Consider the following 22918-nt stretch of genomic DNA (forward strand, 5'->3'; position numbering starts at 1 on the left):
AGTGTAGTGTCAGTATAGTGTAGTGTAGTGTCACTGTAGTGTAGTGTCAGTATAATGTAGTGTACTGTAGTGTCAGTATAGTATAGTGTAGTGTCACTGTAGTGTAGTGTAGTGTCACTGTAGTGTGGTGTAGTGTCAGTATAGTGTAGTGTAGTGTCGTGTCAGTATAGTGTAGTGTAGTGTAGTGTAGTGTCAGTATAGTGTGGTGTACTGTAGTGTCAGTATAGTGTGGTGTAGTGTCGTGTCAGTATAGTGTAGTGTAGTGTAGTGTCAGTATAGTGTGGTGTACTGTAGTGTCAGTATAGCGTAGTGTAGTTTAGTGTCAGTATAGTGTAGTGTAGTGTCACTGTAGTATAGTGTGGTGTAGTGTCAGTGTAGTGTAGTGTCAGTATAGTGTAGTGTCACTGTAGTGTAGTGTAGTGCCGGTATAGTATGGTGTAGTGTCAGTATAGTGTCAGTATAGTGTAGTGTAGTGTCAGTGTAGTGTAGTGTAGTGTCAGTGTAGTGTAGTGTCAGTATAGTGTAGTGTAGTAAAGTCGCTGTCTGGCGGGCTCTAGGACCCAGCGTGCCTCTCTCGCCGGACTCTCTCCGAGGCTGGAGTTTCGCGCTGTGGGGAGTGCAGTGGAGGAGAGTCGAGGACACGCTCGTGCTCATCAAAACACTTTTAACTGTTTTCCGCGGGATTAAAGTATCACCCGAAGCAGCGAGCTCCTCCACAGCAATGCGCCGAAGCCCTCAGTGAAACCCATCTCGGTAAAGTCTCTCTCCATTCAGTTTGATGTCAGCTATTGAAGCTCAAAAGGATGCAGTTATTTCTTTCAGAGGCCTAAAATAAAAGCCATTAACTGTCAAATGAAAGCGCTCCACTCGGGGTGAATGATGGCACTAGTTTATCTGCTGTTTAAAGCGGTCATCTCTAGTTTGGGAAGCGCAGGAGTGTCTTTATTCGGCTCTTTATTCATCTGTCAGTTGTTACTTTGTGTCATCTTAAGCACGCGCAGGCCCAAAGCCGCAATGTTACAATTTTTAAATGTTGCAATATTCGAATGTGTCAGTGTTTCTGTCGCTATTCTCTGCCGTTCTCTATATATTGGCTGCGTGTGAACGTGACAGTCCTGCTGTGTTTACAGACTCCCTGTATCTCTCTGTTCATATTTTATCACACTGTAATCTGAGGTGCTTGTGTTTATGTCTAAACACAAATTACCGTAGTACTACCATATTGTTTAGACCATTGGATGAATATGGAAACGGAATACTGGATAGATTAATTCTAATGTTAAAGTCTATCTGTTAGATGTCAGATGACTGGAGCTGAAGATGCTGACAGTATAATGAGAGGATACACACTCACACAAGCGCTGATTTGTGCTTCTGTGCTGTGACTTCATCTAATCATGATGGATCTTGTTTACTTCAGGCTTGTTTGGTCTTTGATTCTTGATTATTTTTGATTGTAGGTTATGTGGAGCACTGGGTTGGGTCTAGACTACCAAAGTTTACACACACACACACACACACACACACACACACACCTACTCACATTTTAGAGTAATAGTGAAGTCATGTAATCTATAGGGAAGCATGTGACACAACTTCATAAAGTTCATCCTTCCGCTTCAAATAGTACATAATAATAATAATAATGTGCATTATGGAAAGAAACTGTATATGTACTGTCTTTAAATAGTACATGAAAAAGTCTATGTATAAAAATGTGTAAATGTATCAATTATTGCATGTGTGTGTGTATATTTAGAAAGTTTTTGTTGATTTTTTTATGTAATATAAAAAATACATATAGTAAATCATTATACATATAATTGTATATAATATTTAAATAGTACATACAAATTAATTTTAACTTATATATTTACATAATGCAAGTTTTTATCATTACTTGTTGATGTAAAGATAAAACAAACAGAAAGATATATATTTAAAGATGTATTAGAGATATATTTAAATAGTCCATAAAAATAAAACATATATATTTACAAAATGCAAGTTTATATTATTATGCACTTTTGTATATATAGGCCTACATTTCTGATGTACTTGGGTAAAGACAAGGACAATATATATTCAGTAGGCATATAGATATAAAAAAAAAATGCATCTCAAGATCAAAAGGTTGTTAGAATCAGTAAAGTGTGTCCAAACTTTTGACGTAATTTCTGAGCATTTATAACAGAGCATGTGAAACTCCTGAAGTCGTGAGCGTCTCTCCACGTCATGTGACCTGTGGGCGGATGAGGGATGAACTGCTGGAAGATGCTAAGGGAATGTTTTACATTCTTCTGCGAGACTATTTGAGTTCCTTCGGGTCTCGCTGATGCAGATGTGCCACCAGGAACACGCAGAATGTCAAGAATGCTGAAACTGGCTCGGACACAGTCAAACATATTGTGTGAGACGATCATATGTCTGGCCTTGCCTGCTTGTTTTAGTCTGATTGGAGAGATCACACTTCTGGAAACATCACAGTGTAGAGTCAAGTGTAGTAGATTAAGCGTGGGCTTGAAAAACAGAAGCAGAGGTGTTTAATATGAGTCTGTTTATCCACACATATCTTCCTCATGTAACCGCCTGAACGCGTGTCTCTCATTTGCATTGAGTGGAGCCGGAGTTTACAGACGGTAGCAGAATCGTGAATGACTTTAATCAGGGTGGGACGACGAGCGAAGGGCTTCAGGCCCCGCAGATCATGTGACCCTGAGCGGGGTATTGGGTTCATTCAGACTGCTGGATCTGGCTGTATGCCATCCACTCGCTCTCTCTGTGTGTGTGTGTGTGTGTGTGTGTGTGTGTGTGTACTGTTGCAGTAAAAAACAGGTCCGGGTTTGCTGCTCAGGGCTAAAACATACTCGCTTCTGTCTTTAATTTTGTATCCCGTGCATCGCTTATGTTTATTTCAAAATTTTGATAATAAAATGATGCAACTGCTTAAATTGTAAAAGTATTTTAAATGATGTGATTAAAAACATGACAACTATTTTAACTATAAAACATACAAATATATAAATAGTTTATCAAAAGTACTATAAAAACATTTTGTATTACATTTTTGACATGCTATATTTATTTTTCAATAATTGAACATTTTAATAGTTAAAAACAAAATAATAAAAAAACGTACATTTTGTATACAATTTACACACACACACACACACACACATATTTATATATATAATTTCTTGTTTTCAATAATTGTGTGTTTGCCATATATCTGTATTTAGTTTTTGACCGTAACAAAATACATTTTTCAATTTATTTTTCAAATAAATAAATTCAAATTCAGTTTCTTATTTTGCTGCCTATTTTTCATGGTATCAAGTAACACACGAACCAAACATTACGATTTAATTCTACAATTATATGACCGCTTAAATTGTAAAAGTATTTTATTCACTAATTCTGTGCCCTAAATATTTTAATATATTATATATTGTGTACGAGAAATATTTTTTTTATCAGTTATAAAAAAAAAATTATAGAAATAAAAGTTTCAGTTTTTCTACTTCAAAATTTCGTGATTAATTATTATTTCTGAAATTTCAAAAAGTCAAAAAGTGTTTCAAAGTAAATCATTTTTGTTAGTGTATACACCTCTAAAAAAAAGACTTTTCTAAGACTACAGGAGTAGAAAATACTTTTTCAGTTCTACTCAATTATTTCCTAGCTTTTTCAAATATAGCCTAACTATTTATTCTTTCATTTTTTCTTTCTAAATGTATGATGTGCTAGTAGGAAGCTGTCTATGTAGGCGGCACCCAGTCACTTACTAACTCAGTTACTGTGGTCCTTCAGGCTCCGTCTGAACTTCACTTATTGTAAATAAAAGAGTTTCTGTAAAGCAAGCAGTCGGTGGTCAACACGTTTGTGTTTATTTACGATGGTGCCAACTTTGAAAGTCGTCTTCCTTTAGCACAGGAAGTGGTGGCTTCTGCACTGAGCGTGATACTTTGTCACATTATCTCTGCGCTGAAAGTCTGTCATGCAGCAGCAGTTGTTGTGGAGAGTGAATTGTAATAATTTGATTGCTGATTGACTCGAGCGAATCGAAAGTGTGTCAGTGAGGTTTTATAAAAAGGACAGATCAGCTTCAGCAGCAGTGCAGTCTGAGGACTGTTACACATTTAGATGTTTGTTAGGTTATAGCACCTTTTGTGAAGTTTTTGAAGTCACTGAAAGTTTTTGTCACACTGATTTCACCACAGAGAAAAGGGTTGAATCACTTAACGCTTTATTTTTATAAGACAGTTTATTAGTATTTGCAGATACATAGCACTTAACAAAGAAATGCATATACTCTGTACTGTCTTTCAGAAGTTTGATTTGTTAATGTTTAAGAAAGAAGTCTCTTCTGCTCACCAAGGCTGCTTTTATTAGATCAAAAATACAGTAATATTTATTGCAATTTAAAACAGCAGTTTTCTGTGTGAATATCTGTTAAACTGTCATTTATTTCTGTGTTCAAAGCTGTATTTTCAGCATCATTCCTCCAGTCTTCAGTGTCACATGATCTTCAGAAATCATGAAAATATGATGATTTACTGCTCAAGAGACATTTCTGATTATTATCAATGTTGAACACATACCAAAAAAAAAAAAAAATTGTGGAAACTGTGATACATTGTTTTTCGGGATTCACAGATAAACAGAAAGTTCAAAAGAACGGCATTTATGTGAAATGGAAATCTTCTGTAACATTATAAATGTCTTTAATGTCACTTTTCGTCAATTTAATGCATCCTTGATGATTAAAAGTATTGAAAAGTAAAAAAAAAAAAAAAAAAAGTTTAAATTCTCATTATAAATATCAGTCTTTTGAATTCAATTGGAGTTTCTACACATTGATTTCATCATAGGTTCAATGTACTTTTTAAATAATTAAATTTTTTAGATGATCAACCAACAGAGCCGGAGTTTTATAAACATAATCAAGTAGAATTATTATTGTATTAAGTGTTTCTGTGTTTATTAGTTCCCCAAAGCCTTTAAAGGAACAGTCCACCCAAAACTAAACATTCTGGCGAGTTGTTCCAAACCTATATTAGTTTGTTTCTTCTGCTTATTTGAAAGAAGATATTTTGAAGAATGTTGCCGACCAAAGAGTTTTTAGTCCTCTTTGACTTACAGATACACCGGAAGTCAATGGGGACCAGAAACTCCTTCAGGTTTGGAGCGACATGGGAGTGATTTAAGTTGTCATTTTGAGTGAACTGTCCCTTTAAGTGTTTAGTTGTGATGAACAGCACGAGTCTAAGTTGTTTTAAACACATCATCCCGCAGGTGAAGAGGCTTTACGCTGGCCGGAGCGAAGGACTCGGCGGATCTGGAGAGACTGACGGTCTGCCGCTGGAGAACATGACGACCGATGTGGTGATCGTGAAGGAGGGATGGCTCCACAAGCGAGGTGCGTTCACTCTTAAGCACGTATCGATCGGCTCTGATAGTGTGCCGAACATTAGCTTTGATCGCCTGGAGGCAGAGAGCAAACAGAGGAAGAGCGAGAACAGAGCGGCTCACAGTAGCTCAAACACTTTCCCTTCAGGCTGTTTTCACACACAGACAGCAGAAGCCCTAGTAAACAAGTCACTAACACATCAAGAGTGCTGATAGGGTTCATGACGAATCAAGAGTCGTTTGATCGCCTGAATCTGGACTTTCCCTCAAAGGTTTGGGACATTTTGAGTTTATGTTTCTAAACACCTACACAATCCTTTAAAGTCCACATGATCAGAAATTCACCCGGTTTACTCTCTGTGTTACTGAAAATGATTCATAAGTGATGTTATCCAAAAGACAAAATGTGTTGTTAAGATCAGTAAATGCATGTGCTAACATGAACTGACGATGAGCAATAGATTAAAGCATTTAGTAATGTTAGTAAAAGTATAATTGTGCATGTTAGTTAACAGTGTATTCGTTAGCTTTATTGCATTTTAATAATGTATTATTAAATGTCAAAATTATAATAATAATAATAATAATAAATGTATAAATAATTTATACATGGATAAAATGCTAATACAATTATTAATATATTAATTAGTAATATAAATTATATAAATTATTCAAAATTAAATTGCAGTTTTATTATAGTTGACTGTGAAAATGAGCTATTTATATATATATATATATATATATATATATATATATGTATATATATATATGTATGTATGTATGTATGTATGTATGTTTATTTATATATATATATATATATATATATATATATATATATATATATATATATATATTATATATATATATATATATATATATATATATATATATATATGTATGTATGTATGTATGTATGTATGTATGTTTATTTATTTATTTTTTTTGTTTTGTTTTGTTTTTTTTTTACCCTGGAACACAAAAGCAGTCTTAAGTCTCTGGGGTAAAATACGTTGTATGGGTCATAATTATAGATTTTTTTTTATGCCAAAAATCATTAGGATATTAAGTAAAGATCATGTTCCATGAAGATATTTAGTAAATGTTCTACCATAAATATTTCAAAACTTAATTTTTTATTATTAATATGCATTGCTAATAACTTCATTTGAACAACTTTAAAGATGATTTTCTCAATATTTAGATTTTTTTGCTCCCTCAGATTCCAGATTTTCAAATAGTTGTATCTCAGACAAATATTGTCCTCCGAACCATCCACACATCAATGGAGAGATGATTTATTCAGCTTTCAGATGATGCATAAATCTCAATTTCGAAAAAATTGACACTAGACACTAAATTGAGGCCGATCACAGAAAGCAGTATCTGCCGATACTGATCACCGATACCGATTTTTTTAAAGGCTTCTTTTTATCATTTATAGCTATATATATTGATACTCCAATCAGGATTTTTAGAAATGTATTCAGGGCCTGAATTTCATTTTTGAAAATGGGGGAATTCCCCTCTTAGTGACTCTTACTGATCCTTGGCTGTTTACCACAAAGAAGCAAACACAACATTTATCCATTATTTTGAATTCAAATTCAAACATTGTCACTAAAAAATGCTTTTTCATCATTGCTGTTAATTTTACACCGTACAGTAATACAATCTTTAACAGACATGTTTAAACAATAAATATGAGCAACACATTATTCAATACTTTCACTTTTGCATTTACTTCTAGATTTATATATTAATTTTCTCAAGCAAGTGGCAAAACATTTAAACTACTTCTCTTACGTTATCACAAACTTACCATTGACCGATATAGTCAGCTCTACTGCCTTTTCTTTTTTGAAATATTTATTACAAGTAATCCTGCCGTTAATAAAGAACTTTGTTTTTCTTCCTCCACGAGTGCCATCTTATTGCCTCGTTTATCTGAAAGTGCTCTTTCCCTTTAAACCTAGCCAAAAAGACATATGTGTTGACTGTGCCACTGCAGGTCATGCCAAACATCTCAGCTTGAGATCGGCCTTTTTAGAGACAATTATCGGCCGACTGTTATCGGTAGCCGATAAATCGGATCACCCCTTGACTGTGAAACACTATTATGCTGAACGTCATGCCAAACCTTTCACTGCAGGCACTGCATCATCAGCTTGAGATTGGCCTTTTTAGAGACCGTCGATCAATCATCCCAAAGCAATTATCGGCCAACTGTAATCGGTAGCCGATAAATCGGATCACCCCTATTTAAGACTGTGCTCCAGGGTCACATATAATTTAAAAGCATTTGTTATGTAAGTATACATATAATTGTTCAGGTTCACATTGCATTTAATTTCAATTTATTGCATTTTAGTAATGAATTACTAAATGCCAAAATATTACTACTACTAATTATAATAATGCATGAATAATAAGTAAATGCATTTACTACATGAATAACTTAATAAAAATTGCTATAAGTAATAATCATATAAATTTATTCTAATGCTTTAGAAGTATTTTTCATTGCAGGGTTACTACAATTAACCAAACTGTAATTAAAATTGAAACAATTAAACAACGTTTTCGTCGGAATTACATCACAAATGGTTTAGATGGAGCGTTTCCCCTTTAAATGACTGCTCTAGATTGGGAGGTGTCCTGTCAGTGCTGAGGTTTGTGTGTGTGTGTGTGTGTGAATGTACTTTCTGTGGTGATCAGCTACATGTCACAGATACAGTTATTCAGGGAGGTTTATTGTGATGGAAACGGCCCCGAATGCATGAGAGTGATTTACATGATCGGTTTCAATCTCTCTTGCATTGTTCGCTTTGATTTTGTCTCATAGAAACGTCTGCACTGAGATTATTATGTAGATGATGATTTAGCTTGTTCGTTCTTTTTGTACTTTTTTACTTTTAATTTATTTTTAATAATTGTGAAAGATGAATACAGGTTTTTTTTTTTTTTTTTTTTATTTAAATATTCTAAATATATAACTATTTTAAAAATGTCTAAAAAGTTGATTTGCTGCTTCATTCATTGAACTGTTGGAAATTATATGAATATAATATATTTTTGAATGTTAATAGACTTTGCAAGTACTTTTAAATAATTTTCAATTTGTTATTTTTTTATAATTAAAATACAATTTTCTACATTTATTTATATATATATATATATATATTATGAGTCTTCCAGTTAAACACTTATTTAGATGTTCTGGTTTTTCATTCATAGAACTGTAGGTAATTGAAAGTCTGCAAAACTACATTTATTTTTTAATGCATATTGTGAACAATTTATGGATATTTAAACATTTTGAAAATTATTTTTATTATTGACAGACTTCTCTAGTGACAAATGCCAGATTTCTCCAGTCACTTAATTTGCATAAACCACGCCTTTCCTACAATCAATATCAGATCCGTCTCCATTTTTAGTATATGAGTTGCTTTTAGCAACATTTCTGTGCATGCATGTTGAATGATTTGGTACCACATCCACCCTGCTAACCAGATCTGCTGTTTAGAGACACAAACGGTGGCATGTGTGATGGTTTTAGCAGAAGATCCACTCACTGTCACGTCAGACGGCCGTCTGGTTAACCAGAACAGGAAACAGGGAGGAGGTGGTGAAGGGGAAGGACCGTTATTTAGATCTCAGCGGCTGATACTGAAAAATGTGAATGGAGGGTCTGCCGGGACGGGAAGTGTGTTTTAGCTCTTTGACTTTTCACTGTAAAACCGAACAGTTTAAACTAATTAAATGAAACGAGTTATCTGAACTCAAAATGTCTCTGAGTTGCAACAGATTTCTAGTTCCCAGCATGCTTTGCATCAGACTGTGTAAGGAGAATAAATGTTGCGAATGAATGTGTGGTTTTGCACAGGATTGATAAAGGGGGAGATGTGTGTTATTGTGTAATTACTGTTATTTTGGTATTTAAAGGTGTTTCTTTTATGTTGAAGTTTTGTAGGGTTACCATCAGGGTGCTTGAGGTGTAGGGCTGGGTGATTTTCCAGATTTTATGGATTAATTTGAATGAAATATATTGGCACGATTCCATTTATTATAAATTAAATAGGGATGTAACGATTCACTCAACTCATGATTTGATTCAATTCACGGTTTTGATTTCACGATTTGATTCAATTCACAATATCTTTTTTTTTAGAAAGCATGAGAAGAGAAGCCGCAATGTTTCTCGGGCAACAAATCATCATATTATTCTGATTTCTGAAGATCATGTGACACTGAAGACTGGAGGAATGATGCTGAAAATACAGCGGAGCATCACAGAAATAAATTACACTTTAACACAGATTCACATAGAAATTGCTGTTTTTAAATCGTAATAATATTTAACATTTTTAACATTTTTTCCTGTGTTTTTAAACACGTAAATGTAGCCTTAGTGAGCAAAAGAGTCTTCTTTAAAAAACATTAAAGACTCCCCCCGACCCCGAATTTTGAATGGTTGTGTAAAATGTAAATATATATATTTTTAATTTATTTCCAGATTTGTTTGGTATTGTTTCAGTCTGAAATCCTTGTACACACACAAACACACTCAAATGTCACTGGGACTGTCTGTGTGTTTCGAGTGGACCGCGTCTGTCCCTCTCGGCCTGAGTAAAAGGCTTCTGGTGGACGGGTGAAGATGTCACGACACTGTCAGCTCACCTTTGCCTCCGTCTGCCATCACACAGACAGTTTGTTTGGTGCATCTGACCTGTCTCGATGCCCGCTGTCCAGAGACAACACACGCTCTTAGTTTAATACAACGGTGTGGAATCTGACAGCGTCCGTCCAGCTCAAGATGCTGGAAGAATGTGAGATTTGAGCTCTTCTAGTCTCATGAACATACCAAAGTGCGATTCTTCTTCAGTGTTTCTGTCTTGTTTTCCAGTGCAGACATCTAAACATTCTTAAATCAAGATGCAGTTACTTAAGGTGAGATACTTAAGAAAACTTGTTCTCTGAGTAACAAGAAGTAAGTTTATACTTGAAACAAGAAGAAATATCTGCCAGTGGGGTAAGAAAAATCAGCTTGTTTTCTCCTTGAATTAAGTTGATTTTTCTGACCAAACTGGCAGGTCCAAACAACTGATAAAAACATCAGAATAATCCACATCACTCCAGTCCATCAGTGAACATCTGGAGAAGACAAAACCTGAAACAAATCCAGCATTAAGATGTTTTTAACTAAAATACATAAAGTGTTCTGGTTTGAATCAGGAGAGAAATCCACACAGATCAAGCACTGTTTAAAAAGTGCTAAACAGTTTTGCTTTTATCATGGTTTTATCATGGTTAATCAGCTGTTTGGACTCTCATTCTGACGGCACCCATTCACTGCAGAGCATCCATTGCTGAGACACTGATGCAGTGCTACATTTTTCCAAATCTGATGAAGAAACAAACTCAAACTCACATCTCGGATTATCTGAGGGTGAGCACATTTTAGTGAACTATTCCTTTAAGCATAAACTCACTTTATTTTGATGAATTTCTCAGAAAAAATAAATACGTACATTTTGCATTACTAAATGCTTGATTTAAGATTTGTACTTGGAAACCAGACTAAACATATGGAGGAAGAAGCGCTTTTGAAGGGCATTTCAAGGGATTTTGAGACAGAATGGCAACTTTTTTGTAAGTTGTTGTCAAGACAGCTGCATAGAAATTAAAACGTTGTTCTTAACATGAAGTATTTTTACAATAGCTGTACCAAACCCATTGTGAATCCATCAAGATGATTTTATTAAAGCGCTGGTTCATGTCCACAGTTTAATTAAGCTTGATTGGATTGGTAAATATTTAAAGTTCACCCTATTTTTCCTGAAATTAAACTCTTATCATTTACTCGCCCCTTAAACAAAAGGAGATGTTTAGATGTTCACGCTGCTTTTTTAATGCGCTTTAAAATAATCCAAATAGGACAAAGACACACCATAAAAGCACCCCAAATAGTCCATAATTAGCTGAATATTCTGTTTTTGATTAACTATTCTGTGAATTTAACTATTTCTAAAATGCATTGCATCCATAGGTTTGATTCTAAGAGAATGCATGAACCGAGTACATGGATGTAAATGCTATTAGAGAGGCTTTAGAACTCTTTAGGACAGAGAAGATGCATTTCTGTTGCACCAGTAGTATCTTGGGTGTATTGTTTGAATATAATGAGAGATTTCTGGTTTTTATCTGAGTGATGGTTCCTCTTTGAATCCAGGTCATTGTGCACGTCTATAAATATAGTTTAACAGCAGCAGCCGAGGGATTTCATCCATGTTAAAAAGAGGATTCAAAGTTTGTTATAGTCTGCATTCAGTTCTCCAGCTACGGAAACACACCATAAACGGCATCGACCTCACAATCCCTGTAACGGAAGAAGGTCACACTCTAGATCTGAGAATGACCTGGTGCTTTCGTTTCCTTCATTAAAACATCATCAGCCTCCTGATTCTGCTTTGATGTGTTCATGTGTGTTTGCTGAAAATTTTTCTTTTGTGACACTTTTTTTGGTCCACATCTCTGTTTAAGTTCAGCTTAAAATCAAACATAGGGGTTCTACAGCCACAGGGTTTGTAAGTACAAATCTCTTTAGTGTTTTCAGACGTTCTGTAGGTCTGTTTTGTCTGTCAGAGCTCTCTGTGTATCAACAGAGTGTTGTAAGTGGTTGCCAGGGTGTTGCTATGATTCTAGAGTTTTATAAGTGGTTGTCTTGTTTTTGCTAGGATGCTAGAGTGTTATAAGTGTTTGTCTAGGTGTTGCTAGGATGCTGGAGTGTTGTAAGTGGTTGTCTGGTGTGACGAGTGGGGCAGGGCCGAGGGATGTGGGAACACGAGTGAGGCCGGTGGAGTGATTGGGAAATCAGCGACACCTGCGACCCACCACCGGTCTCGAGTACCACAGAGGAGATGAAAGGATATAAAACTGGAGCGACGACAGTGAAGGACGACAGAGGACCAGGCCTGGGCTTTATTTTATGTTTTATCAGTCGTCCGTGAGGGGCTGATGCACTGTTTTGTGTTTATTTTGAATTATTAAAGTTTCATTTGATTGTCCGCCGGTTCCCGCCTCCTTCTTCCCGAAGATTACGAAGGTTTTATTATTACATCTGGGTGTTTCTATGATGCTAGAGTGTTGTGAGTGGTTGTATGGGTGTTGCTAGGATGCTAGAGTGTTATAAGTGGTTGCCAGGGTGTTTCTATGATGCTAGAGTGTTGTGAGTGGTTGCCAGGGTGTTGCTATGATGCTAGAGTGTTGTGAGAGGTTGCCTGGGTGTTGTAATGATTCTAGAGTGTTGTGAGTGGTTGCCAGGGTGTTGCTAGGATGCTAGAGTCTTGTGAGTGGTTGCCAGGGTGTTTTCTATGATTCTAGAGTGTTGTGAGTGGTTGTCTGGGGGTTGCTAGGATGCTAGAGTGTTGTGAGTGGTTGCCAGGGTGTTTTCTATGATTCTAGAGTGTTTTGAGTGGTTGTCTGGGTGTTGCTATGATGCTAAAGTGTTGTGAGTGGTTGCCAAGGTGTTGCTATTATTCTAGAGCGTTGTGAGTGGTTGACAGGGTGTTGCTATGATGCTAGAGTGTTGTGAGTGGTTGCTAGTATGCTAGAATGTTATAAGTGGTTGTCTGGGTGTTGCTATGATGCTAGAGTATTGTAAGTGGTTGCCAGGGTGTTGCTATGATGCTAGAGTGTTGTGAGTGGTTTTCTGGGTGTTGCTAGGATGCTTGAGTGTTATAAGTGGTTGCCAGGGTGTTTCTATGATGCTAGAGTGTTGTGAGTGGATGCCAGGGTGTTGCTATGATGCTAGAGTGTTGTGAGTGGTTGCCTGGGTGTTGCTAGGATGCTTGAGTGTTATAAGTGGTTGCCAGGGTGTTGCTATGAGGATAGAGTGTTGTGAGTAGTTGTATGGGTGTTGCTAGGATACTAGAGTGTTATAAGTGGTTGCCAGGGTGTTGCTATAATGCTAGAGTGTTGTGAGTAGTTGCCAGGGTGTTGCTATGATGCTAGAGTGTTGTAACTGGTTGCCAAGGTGTTGCTATCATTCTAGAGCATTGTGAGTGGTTGCCAGGGTGTTGCTATGATGATGAAGTATTAAGAGTGGTTGCCTGGGTGTTCCTTTGTGGTTGCTAGGACGATGCTAAAGTGTTGTGAGTTGTTGCCAGGGTGTTGCCATGATGATGGAGTATTAAGAGTGGTTGCCTGGGTGTTGCTTTGTGGTTGCTAGGATGATGCTAGAGTGTTGTAAGTGGTTGCTAGGGTGTTGCTATTATTCTAGAGCAGGGGTTTTCAAACTGTGGGTCGCGACCCACTCGTGGGTCACGGAATGGAACAAGGTGGGTCGCACAAAGTCACTTGGCTGCAGCTAATTTTGCGTTTCAATGACACACAGACACTAACACAGTTCAGTCTAGGGCTGCACGAATGTGACGAGTGGGGCGGGGCCTAGTGCCATGGGAACAGAGCTAGGCCGGTGGAGTGATTGGGAAATGAGCAACACTCACCGGTCTCAAGAACCACGGAGGAGATCGGAAAGATACAAAAGAGGAGCGATGACAGTGAAGGACGAGAGAGGACCAGGCCTGGGTTTTATTTTGTGTTTGTTTTTTATTTGTGCACGGCAGTCATCCGAGAGGGGCTGTCGCGCTGTTTTGTGTTTATTTGGTTATTAAAACTTTGTTTGATTGTCCGCCGGTTCCCACCTCTTTCCACGAAGGAGTCATCGAGGCGGTGGGCTGGAGTGAGTTCGCCCCCCCCCCCCCCCCCGGCAACTCACTCCAGCCCACCACATCGAGCACCCTCGGCGGCAGACTCCTTCGCCCTGCTCGATGGCACTGCGGATTCACCCCAGCGGCGAAGGATCTTCGGCAGCGCGCCCCTCCTTCCTCCCTGGCTTCGGCACCAGTGTAAAACATTAAAATCTTCACAATCACAGGAAGAAGGAGGCGGGAACTGGGAACCCACTCATCACAACGATATAGCCCACCAACATTAATAATGAACTGCAATATCCTTAGTGTGATTTTCAAATTGCAATTAAGTCCGTGTGCGTTGCGTGTTTTGAAGGTCTCAGAGCAATGTCATTAAAAGGTTCAATCGGTCTTTTTTTACCTATTTCACAATTATTTTAATCTCCAAACTGTTTTAGATAGTTCTGCTTTGCTTCTTATGCTTTTCTAAAAAAGTGTTGGATTGTGCTCCGTTCTCGCCGACACACACGGAAGGATCATGAATGCAACAAAACACAGCAGCGCAGATCACACTTCACTGGAGTGAGCCTGCTTCACGTTTTTATGGACACTACATATTTTAACGCCAGTAAACAAAAATTAAAACTTGTAAATTTGTAGTGAAATTTTCAGTTGTACTCTAAAATAAAATGGTTATTTTTCTTAAATACTTAATTTCTGTCATAAAAATTTTAAGTAAGATTAGGTTTAAAGTAATTTCACTCGTTGTTTTTTTTTTTTTTTTAATATTTTGGTGGGTCGTGAAATATATTACACTTGTCTAGGTGGGTCGTGGAATGGAAAAGTTTGGGAACCACTGTTCTAGAGTGTTGTGAGTGGTTGCCAGGGTGTTGCTATAATGCTAGAGTGTTGTGAGTGGTTTCCAGGGTGTTGCTATGATGATGGAGTATTAAGAGTGGTTGCCTGGGTGTTGCTTTGTAGTTGTTAGGATGATGCTAGAGTGTTGTGAGTGGTTGCTAGGAGTTGATATGCGACTGCTAAGCTTTTTTGCTTTGTATTTTGATCTGATTTATAGCAAATTGCCATGTTGTTTAAATGTTGTGTGGGATGATTTCAGCAGGTTGAAATGGTGCATCTGATCACACTCTTTTCAACAACGCACATGGTTTGAGGAATCATTCACGTCTGGGGCACAAACACTGCACTTATACACTCCGCTTTAATACAATGACTCAGAAGCACAGTTGTATGTTTAAGATGTTTGGTGTGTGAAGTCGCATGTAAAGACGGGTTGATCGTATGATTAGAGAGCACCGGGCGTCATTGGGGGTCTAGTCTGGGTGTATCTGTGGCGGTAGATTGTGTATGTCTGTGTATGTGTGTGTGCCGCTCAGTTTTAAATTCAGTCTTGAGTTTTTAATGTCAACATAGTGCACATAGTGCAAAATCTAATTTGCCATAATGGAAAAGGATTTGTATTGTTTTTGTTATTATTATTTACACATATCACAAAAAAAGAACCTGCTGAACACTAATTGGCTGATTTTAGCTTCAGGCAACACTGTCATGGATCGTGTTGGATCACAGATGGAAAGCGTCAGTTTCATTGACCGGCTTCTAATCAGTTTCCTATAATCAGTGTGCACTGGTTTATTTCAGTGATGTTTATGCATGTTACAATTAGCACATCTAGGGCTATTACTAAAATGATCACAATACACTATGAGTCATTTAATTTCACACTAACTGTATATTTATATGTATACACCACTGATGCCTTTAATTAAAGAAGTGTCTTCTGTTCACCAAGTCTGTATTTATTTGATCAAAAATACAGTTAAAAATAGTAAAATATTATTATAATTTAAAACAGTTGTTTTCAATGTTAAAACAGTTGTGCTGCACAATATTTTGATACATTTGATGCATTTGATTTGATACATACAGGATTCTTTGATGAACAGAAAGTTCAAAGTAACAGCATTTATTTGTAATAGAAATCTTTTGTAAAATTATAAATGTCCTCTTCTCCCGTCTCCTCTCCTCACCCTCCTCTCCTCTCCTCTCTCCTCATCTCTCTTCTCTCGTCTCCTCTCCCCTCCCTCCTCTCCTCTCCTCTCCTCTACTCTCCTCATCTCTCCAGATCTCTCCTCTCTCTCCTCTCCACTCCTCCCTCTCCACTCCTCTCCTCTCTCTCCTCTCCTCATCTTTCTTCTCATCTCCTCTCTCTCCTCTCCTCTCCCTCCTCTCCTCTCCACTTCTCTCTCTCCTCTCCTCATCTCTACAGATCTCTCCTCTCTCTCCTCTCCTCTCCTCTCCTCCCTCTACTCATCTTTCCTCTCTCCACTCCTCTCCTCTCTCTCCTCTCTCCTCTCCACTCCTCTCTCTCCTCTCCTCTCCTCATCTCTCTCCTCTCCTCATCTTTCTTCTCATCTCCTCTCTCTCCTCTCCTCTCCCTCCTCTCTCTCCACTCCTCTCTCTGCTCATCTCCGTCTCCTCTCTCTCCTCTCCACTCATCCCGCTCATCTCCTCTCCTCTCCTCTCCTCTCCTCTCCTCTCCACTCCTCTCCTTTCTCTCCTTTCTCTCCTCTCCTCATCTTTCCTCTCATCTCCTCTCTTTCCTCTCCTCTCCCTCCTCTCCTCTCCACTTCTCTCTCTCCTCTCCTCATCTCTACAGATCTCTCCTCTCTCTCCTCTCCTCTCCTCTCCTCCCTCTCCTCACCTCTCCTCTCCTCATCTTTCCTCTCTCTCCTCATCTTTCCTCTCTCCCCTCTCTCCTCTCCTCTCCATTCCTCTCTCTCCTCTCCTCTCCACTCCTCTCCTCTCCCTCCTCTCTCTCCACTCCTCTCGTCTCCTCTCTCTCCTCTCCACTCCTCTCCTTTCTCTCCTTTCTCTCCTCTCCTCATCTTTCCTCTCATCTCCTCTCTTTACTCTCCTCTCCACTCCTTTCCTCTCTCTCCTCTCTCTCCTCTCCTCATCTTTCTTCTCATCTCCTCTCTCTCCTCTCCTCTCCCTCCTCTCTTTCCACTCCTCTCGTCTCCTCTCTCTCCTCTCCACTCATCCCGCTCCTCTCCTCTCCACTCCTCTCCTTTCTCTCCTTTCTCTCCTCTCCTCATCTTTCTTCTCATCTCCTCTCTCTCCTCTCCCTCCTCTCTCTCCACTCCTCTCGTCTCCTCTCTCTCCTCTCCACTCCTCTCCTTTCTCTCCTCTCCTCATCTTTCCTCTCATCTCCTCTCTTTACTCTCCTCTCCACTCCTCTCCTCTCTCTCCTCTCCTCATCTTTCTTCTCATCTCCTCTCACTCCTCTCCTCTCCCTCCTCTCTTTCCACTCCTCTCGTCTCCTCTCTCTCCTCTCCACTCATCCCGCTCCTCTCCTCTCCTCTCCACTCCTCTCCTTTCTCTCCTTTCTCTCCTCTCCTCATCTTTCCTCTCATCTCCTCTCTTTCCTCTCCTCTTCCTACTCTCCTCTCCACTTCTCTCTCTCCTCTCCTCATCTCTCCAGATCTCTCCTCTCTCTCCTCTCCTCTCCACTCCTCCCTCTCCTCACCTCTTCTCTCCTCATCTTTCCTCTCTCTCCACTCCTCTCCTCTCCATTCCTCCCTCTCCTCATCTTTCCTCTCTCTCCTCTCTCTCCTCTCCTCTCCTCTCCTCTCCACTCCTCTCTCTCCTCTCCTCTCCTCTCCTCATCTTTCCTCTCCCTCCTCTCCACTCCTCTTCTCTCTCTCCTCTCTCTACTTTCCTCTCCTCTCCTCATCTCTCGTCTCCTCTCTACTCCTCTCTCTCCTCTCTTCTCCTCTCCTCTCCACTTCTCTCCTCTCTCTTCTACTCTCTCCTCTCCTCTCCTCTTCTTTCCTCTCTCTCCTCTCCCCTCATCTCCTCTCTACTCCTCTCTCTCCTCTCTTCTCCTCTCCTCTCCACTTCTCTCCTCTCTCTTCTACTCTCTCCTCTCCCCTAATCTCCTCTCCTTCTCTCTCTCCACTCCTCTCCAGTCCTCTCCACTCCTCTCTCTCCTCTTCTCTCCTCTCTCTCCTCTTCTCTCCTCTCTCTCCTCTCTCTCCTCTCCCCTCGTCTCCTCTCCCTCCTCTCTCTCCTCTCCCCTCGTCTCCTCTCCCTCCTCTCTCTCCACTCCTCTCCTCTCTCTCTCCTCTCTCTCCTCTCCACTCCTCTCTCTCCTCTCTCTCCTCTCCTCTCCTCTCCTCTCCTCTCCACTCCTCTCCTCTCCTCTCGTCATCTTTCCTCTCTCTCCTCTCTTTCCTCTCCTCTCCTTTCTCTCCTCTCTTTCTCCTCTCCTCTCCTCATCTCTCGTCTCCTCTCCTCTCCCTCCTCTCTCCACTCCTCTCTCTCCTCTCTCTCCTCTCCTTTCTCTCCCCTCTCTCCTCTCCTCTCCTCTCCTCTCCTCTCCTCTCCTCTCCTCTCCTCTCCTCTCCTCTCCTCTTCTTTCCTCTCTCTCCTCTCCTCTCCTCATCTCTCGTCTCCTCTCCCCTCTCTCCTCTCCACTCCTCCCTCTCCTCTCCTCTTCTTTCCTCTCTCTCCTCTCTCTCCTCTCCTCTCGTCTCCTCTCCTCTCCCTCCTCTCTCCACTCCTCTCTCTCCTCTCCTCTCTCCTCTCCTCTCCTTTCTTCTCTCTCCTCTCTCTCCTCTTCTCTCCTCTCCTCATCTCCTCTCCTCTCAAATTCAAATTCAAATGAGCTTTATTGGCATGACTTGTACAGTATTAACAAAGCATTGGCCATTACATAGGCAATGAACAAATAATAAATAAAACCAATCAGTAAACAAATACATGAAAACATTTATATATCAAAATAAATAATAAAATAAAATAAAAACAAAATAAAAACATTCTTTTGTATATTTGTTTCAACATTCAGACTTTAGTTTTGTCCATTGTCTGACTCTCGTAGTTTGTGGCAGGCTGTTACATGCTTTGCTGCTGTTGTGATTGAGATCTCTCCTCTCTCCTCTCCTCTCCTCATCTCTCCTTTCCTCTCCTCTCCTCTCCTCTCTCTCCTCTCCTCTCTCCTCTCCTCTCCTCTCCTCTCCTCATCTCTCCTCTCTCTCCTCTCCTCATCTCTCCTCTCTTTCCTCATCACTCCTCTCTCTCCTCTCCTCTCCTCTCCTCTCTCTCCTCATCTCTCCTCTCCTAATCTGTCCTCTTTCTCCTTTCCTCATCTCTCCTCTTTCTCCTCTCCTCTCCTCCTCTCTCCTCCTCTCTCCTCATCTCTCCTCCTCTCTCCTCTCTCCTCTCCTCATCTCTCTTCTCCTCATCTCTCCTCTAACTCCTCTCCTCATCTCTCCTCTCCTCATCTCTCCTCTTTCTCCTCTCCTCATCTCTCCTCTTTCTCCTCTCCTCATCTCTCCTCTCTCTCCTCTCTGTCCTCTCTCCTCTCCTCTCCTCTCCTCTCCTCTGTTCATCACTGTCCAAACGTGACAGCTGAGCCGTGCCGTCAGCGCCGGTGCTCTGGCTGGAGGGGCAGCGGTGGATCAGGTTTCCCCGGGTGGAGTGCGCTCTGTCTGCTGTCTGGAGGCCAGCAGGTCCCTGTGCTGCGGGTGATGGCAGACAGGCTCCTGCTAAATGTGCTGGAGAGATGTAAATTGCCAGAGTGCAGCTGTCAGAAGGGAGGGCGAGTTTGTGTGTGTGTGCGCGCCAGCAGGGTCCGCTTCTGTCTGCGTGTCTGCCGCAGCGGAGCGCCTGCTGTGTGCTTACTTTTCTGTGCCGAAACCTCCTGCTCTGCAATTGTGCTGCACATCCGGCCCATTTTTCTGCTGTTCACTCTGCCTTCATCTTCTGTTCAGTCTCTCTCTGTTTCTCCTCTTCCTCCACGCGTCTGCCGGCGTGTTTCAGATCGCTGTGGTCTCGCCCAGCTCTGACATCCATCATGAGCTGAGCTCTTCAGCTGTTAGGGTTGCTGTTGTTCCAGAATGTATTTGTCAAGTGGGTGAGAGGGCTGAGTCTTTGTATTCAGATGAGTGAAGTTATACAAGTGAAAAGCGGCCACACAATCACACAAAGGTTGTTTGTTTTAAGTGTTGCAGATTAATGCCACTGTAACACCACAGGAAATGTGATTTTAGAACCTTAGATTTTAGAACTTTTAAGAGCTTTTTAAAACCTTTTAGAACTTTAGATTTTTAAAACCTGACATGTTTGAAACTTTACATTTGTAGAACCTTAGATTTTAGAACATGACATTTTTTTAGAACCTTTTAAAACCTACAATTTCTTGAAGCTTTAGAATGTTTCAAAAACATTATTTTTTTAGAATCTTACATTTTAGAACTTTAGATTTTTAAACCCTGACTTTTCAAGAACCTTACCTTTTAGAAGCTTAGATTTTTAGAACCTTACATTTTAGTGCGTAACATTTTAAAACCTTAAATTTCTAGAACCTAGATTTGTGAAAGCTGAATTCTTTAGAAGCTTATAATTGTTTTTAAAACATGCTTTTAGAACCTTACCTTTTAGAAGCGTAGATTTTAGAACTTAAGATTTTTAAAGCCTTACATTTGTAGAACCTTCGATTTAAGAACATAACATTTTTTAAGAACCTTTTAAATCCTACAATTTTTAGAAGCATATAATGTTGATGTTGCTTATTACAAATATTTTTGGTTCTTTGATGAACTGCTTTTGCTCCTCTTTTGTAAGTCTCTTTGGATAGAAGCATGTGCATAACTATAAATTAATCACATAATTTCCAGGAGCGGTAAAATTTGTTTACTGCTGTGAGGGAAGAATTAAGTTAACAGAAATATTAAATTCATATCTCATATTTTCATAGTGTCTCATAGGCTGCTGTTTAAACACTGTAACACATGTGTGGGAATACGCATATAGAAATGATATGCAGATGAGGTTATGCATAGCCAAATGAGTGCCATATATAGTTATTTTGGGGATGATTTGTAGATGCATATATACATATCTTCCACTGATTCTTGCAGACATACAGTTTTGTAAATCAGAAAACCTTTGTGCTTATGGAAAATCTGCCTTTTGTGCATACACAGACTTTTAGGATGAAATCTATGCAAACTTGTACACATAAGCCCCAGATGTTAGACAAAAGTCTGGGCTTGCGAGATTTTTAGTATTGCTTGCTGTTACTGCTCTTGATTGTATTTGCAGAAAATGACCTTTAAAAGTCACACGGTTCAGCGTTTGTGCAATTTTTATAATTGTTGATTATTTAATAGATAATCAATGTTTTTGTTTGGCAGAAGACAAGTTATTCTTATAAAGGCATCAATAGCGGACTTTTCTGGCAGTTTTTTGACTTCTGCTAAATTTCCCGTTTTGATTTGCCGTTATTTTTTTTTATGGACAATATTTCAGACGATTATATTATGTGATGATGTTGCACTGATAAACATGTGGCAATAGAAAACAAAAGGCTGTCTCTTTATATAAAAATCTTCAGTAAAATATTTTGATCTTTGACTTTTTTTGTAATTTTTTTGTCACTTTATATGGAAATCTTTAATAAAATATTTTGTTTCCTAATAGTTCTTTGCCTTTTTTGTCTCTTTTTTTATCACTTGTACTTTCTCGTCACTTAGTATGAAAATATTCAGTAAAATATTTGGTTTCATAATACATCTTTGACTTTTTTTTTTTCTTTTTTGTCATGTTCTATAAAAAAATCTTTAGTAAAATTTTTTGATCTTTGACTTTTTTTGTTATTTTTTGTCACTTTATATAAAAATCTTCAGTAAAATATCTTTATTCCTAATAGATTTTTGACTTTTTTTCTCTTCTTTTTGATCACTTCTTGTCACTTATTATGAAAATCTTCAGTAAAATATTTGGTTTTCTAATCGATCTTTGACACTGACGTACTCTCTGTGCATATTCCCCTTTTGTCTTCTATGATATGAATTGAATTCACTCTCCCAGGAAATACTTGTGAATATAATTTGCGTTATTTGTAATCCCTGAATGTTGTTGTATGTTGCTAAACCCAGCGCAGGTCACGCTCTCACAATAACTGCTTTCTGTCGTGAGCATCTGTACGCATCGCTGGAATTTTTCGTTCCCGTTTGTTTGTTTGTTTTCCTTGCGTGATCCCAGTAAACTAATCCATGGAGCGCTTATTTACCGGAACGAAAAGGGGGGAAGAATCTAGAACACAAAAAGCAGCAGAGGGGGAAAACTTCCCACAGTGTGTCTATGGTAATCAGCAGGTGCTTGTGGCCGGAGAGAAGAAGTGAAGCCTTTCTTACGAGCGTGAGAAAGATCTGCAGACCCCTCTCCTCCTCCCCACGCCTCCGTTCACCCCCTTTTCTCTTGTACGGTGGCAAAACCCATCCCAGCGGCAACAGTGGTGTCTGCCAAACGCTCCCTCTGATCCAGCTGCAATGAAAAACACGGGAAGAAAAGGAGAAAGGCAGGAGAAGATGGAGAAGCTGCAGAAGAGTTTAAGTGCCAGGATGCAACTCAGGAACGGACTTTGTTTTCATGAAGGAAACATTAGTTTGTTTCTTATATGAGAGCACATTTGTTTCCTAATCATGTAAAAGCATAGTTCATGCCAAAGTCTTTAAAGTAAATTCCCCGGACAATAGAGAGCAGTAGTGATTTTAAATGTATTTTTAGTTAATTCTTTTTTGCACAGGAAACCACTTCATACTAGCTGATCATCCAACTAAACACATTAAGCCCTACACTCGTTGTGCAAACCTGATATTATGAAATAATTATACTATACTTTAGGTAAATAAAGAGTTTAGTTTGTGTAGCTTATAGACTTTTTGACATAGCTGTCAATGGTGTGTAAATTGACAAAATTTCGATAATAATGTATATATAATAAAATA

General features: G+C 39.1%; 1 protein-coding gene across 1 annotated transcript in view; it reads left to right on the forward strand.

Annotated features, from left to right (window-relative positions):
• The first annotated feature begins 559 nt into the window (after nucleotides 1–559).
• Nucleotides 560–22918, forward strand: part of LOC132144933 (RAC-alpha serine/threonine-protein kinase) — a 54304-nt gene continuing 31945 nt past the window's right edge. Inside the window, exons 1-2 of the mRNA XM_059555526.1 lie at nucleotides 560–753; nucleotides 5296–5419. Of these exons, the coding sequence (XP_059411509.1) occupies nucleotides 5371–5419 (49 nt within the window). The 5' untranslated portion in view covers nucleotides 560–753; nucleotides 5296–5370. The remainder of the gene's footprint in view (nucleotides 754–5295; nucleotides 5420–22918) is intronic.

The sequence above is a fragment of the Carassius carassius genome, chromosome 8 (genome assembly GCF_963082965.1).
Source record: "Carassius carassius chromosome 8, fCarCar2.1, whole genome shotgun sequence".
NCBI lineage: Eukaryota > Metazoa > Chordata > Actinopteri > Cypriniformes > Cyprinidae > Carassius > Carassius carassius.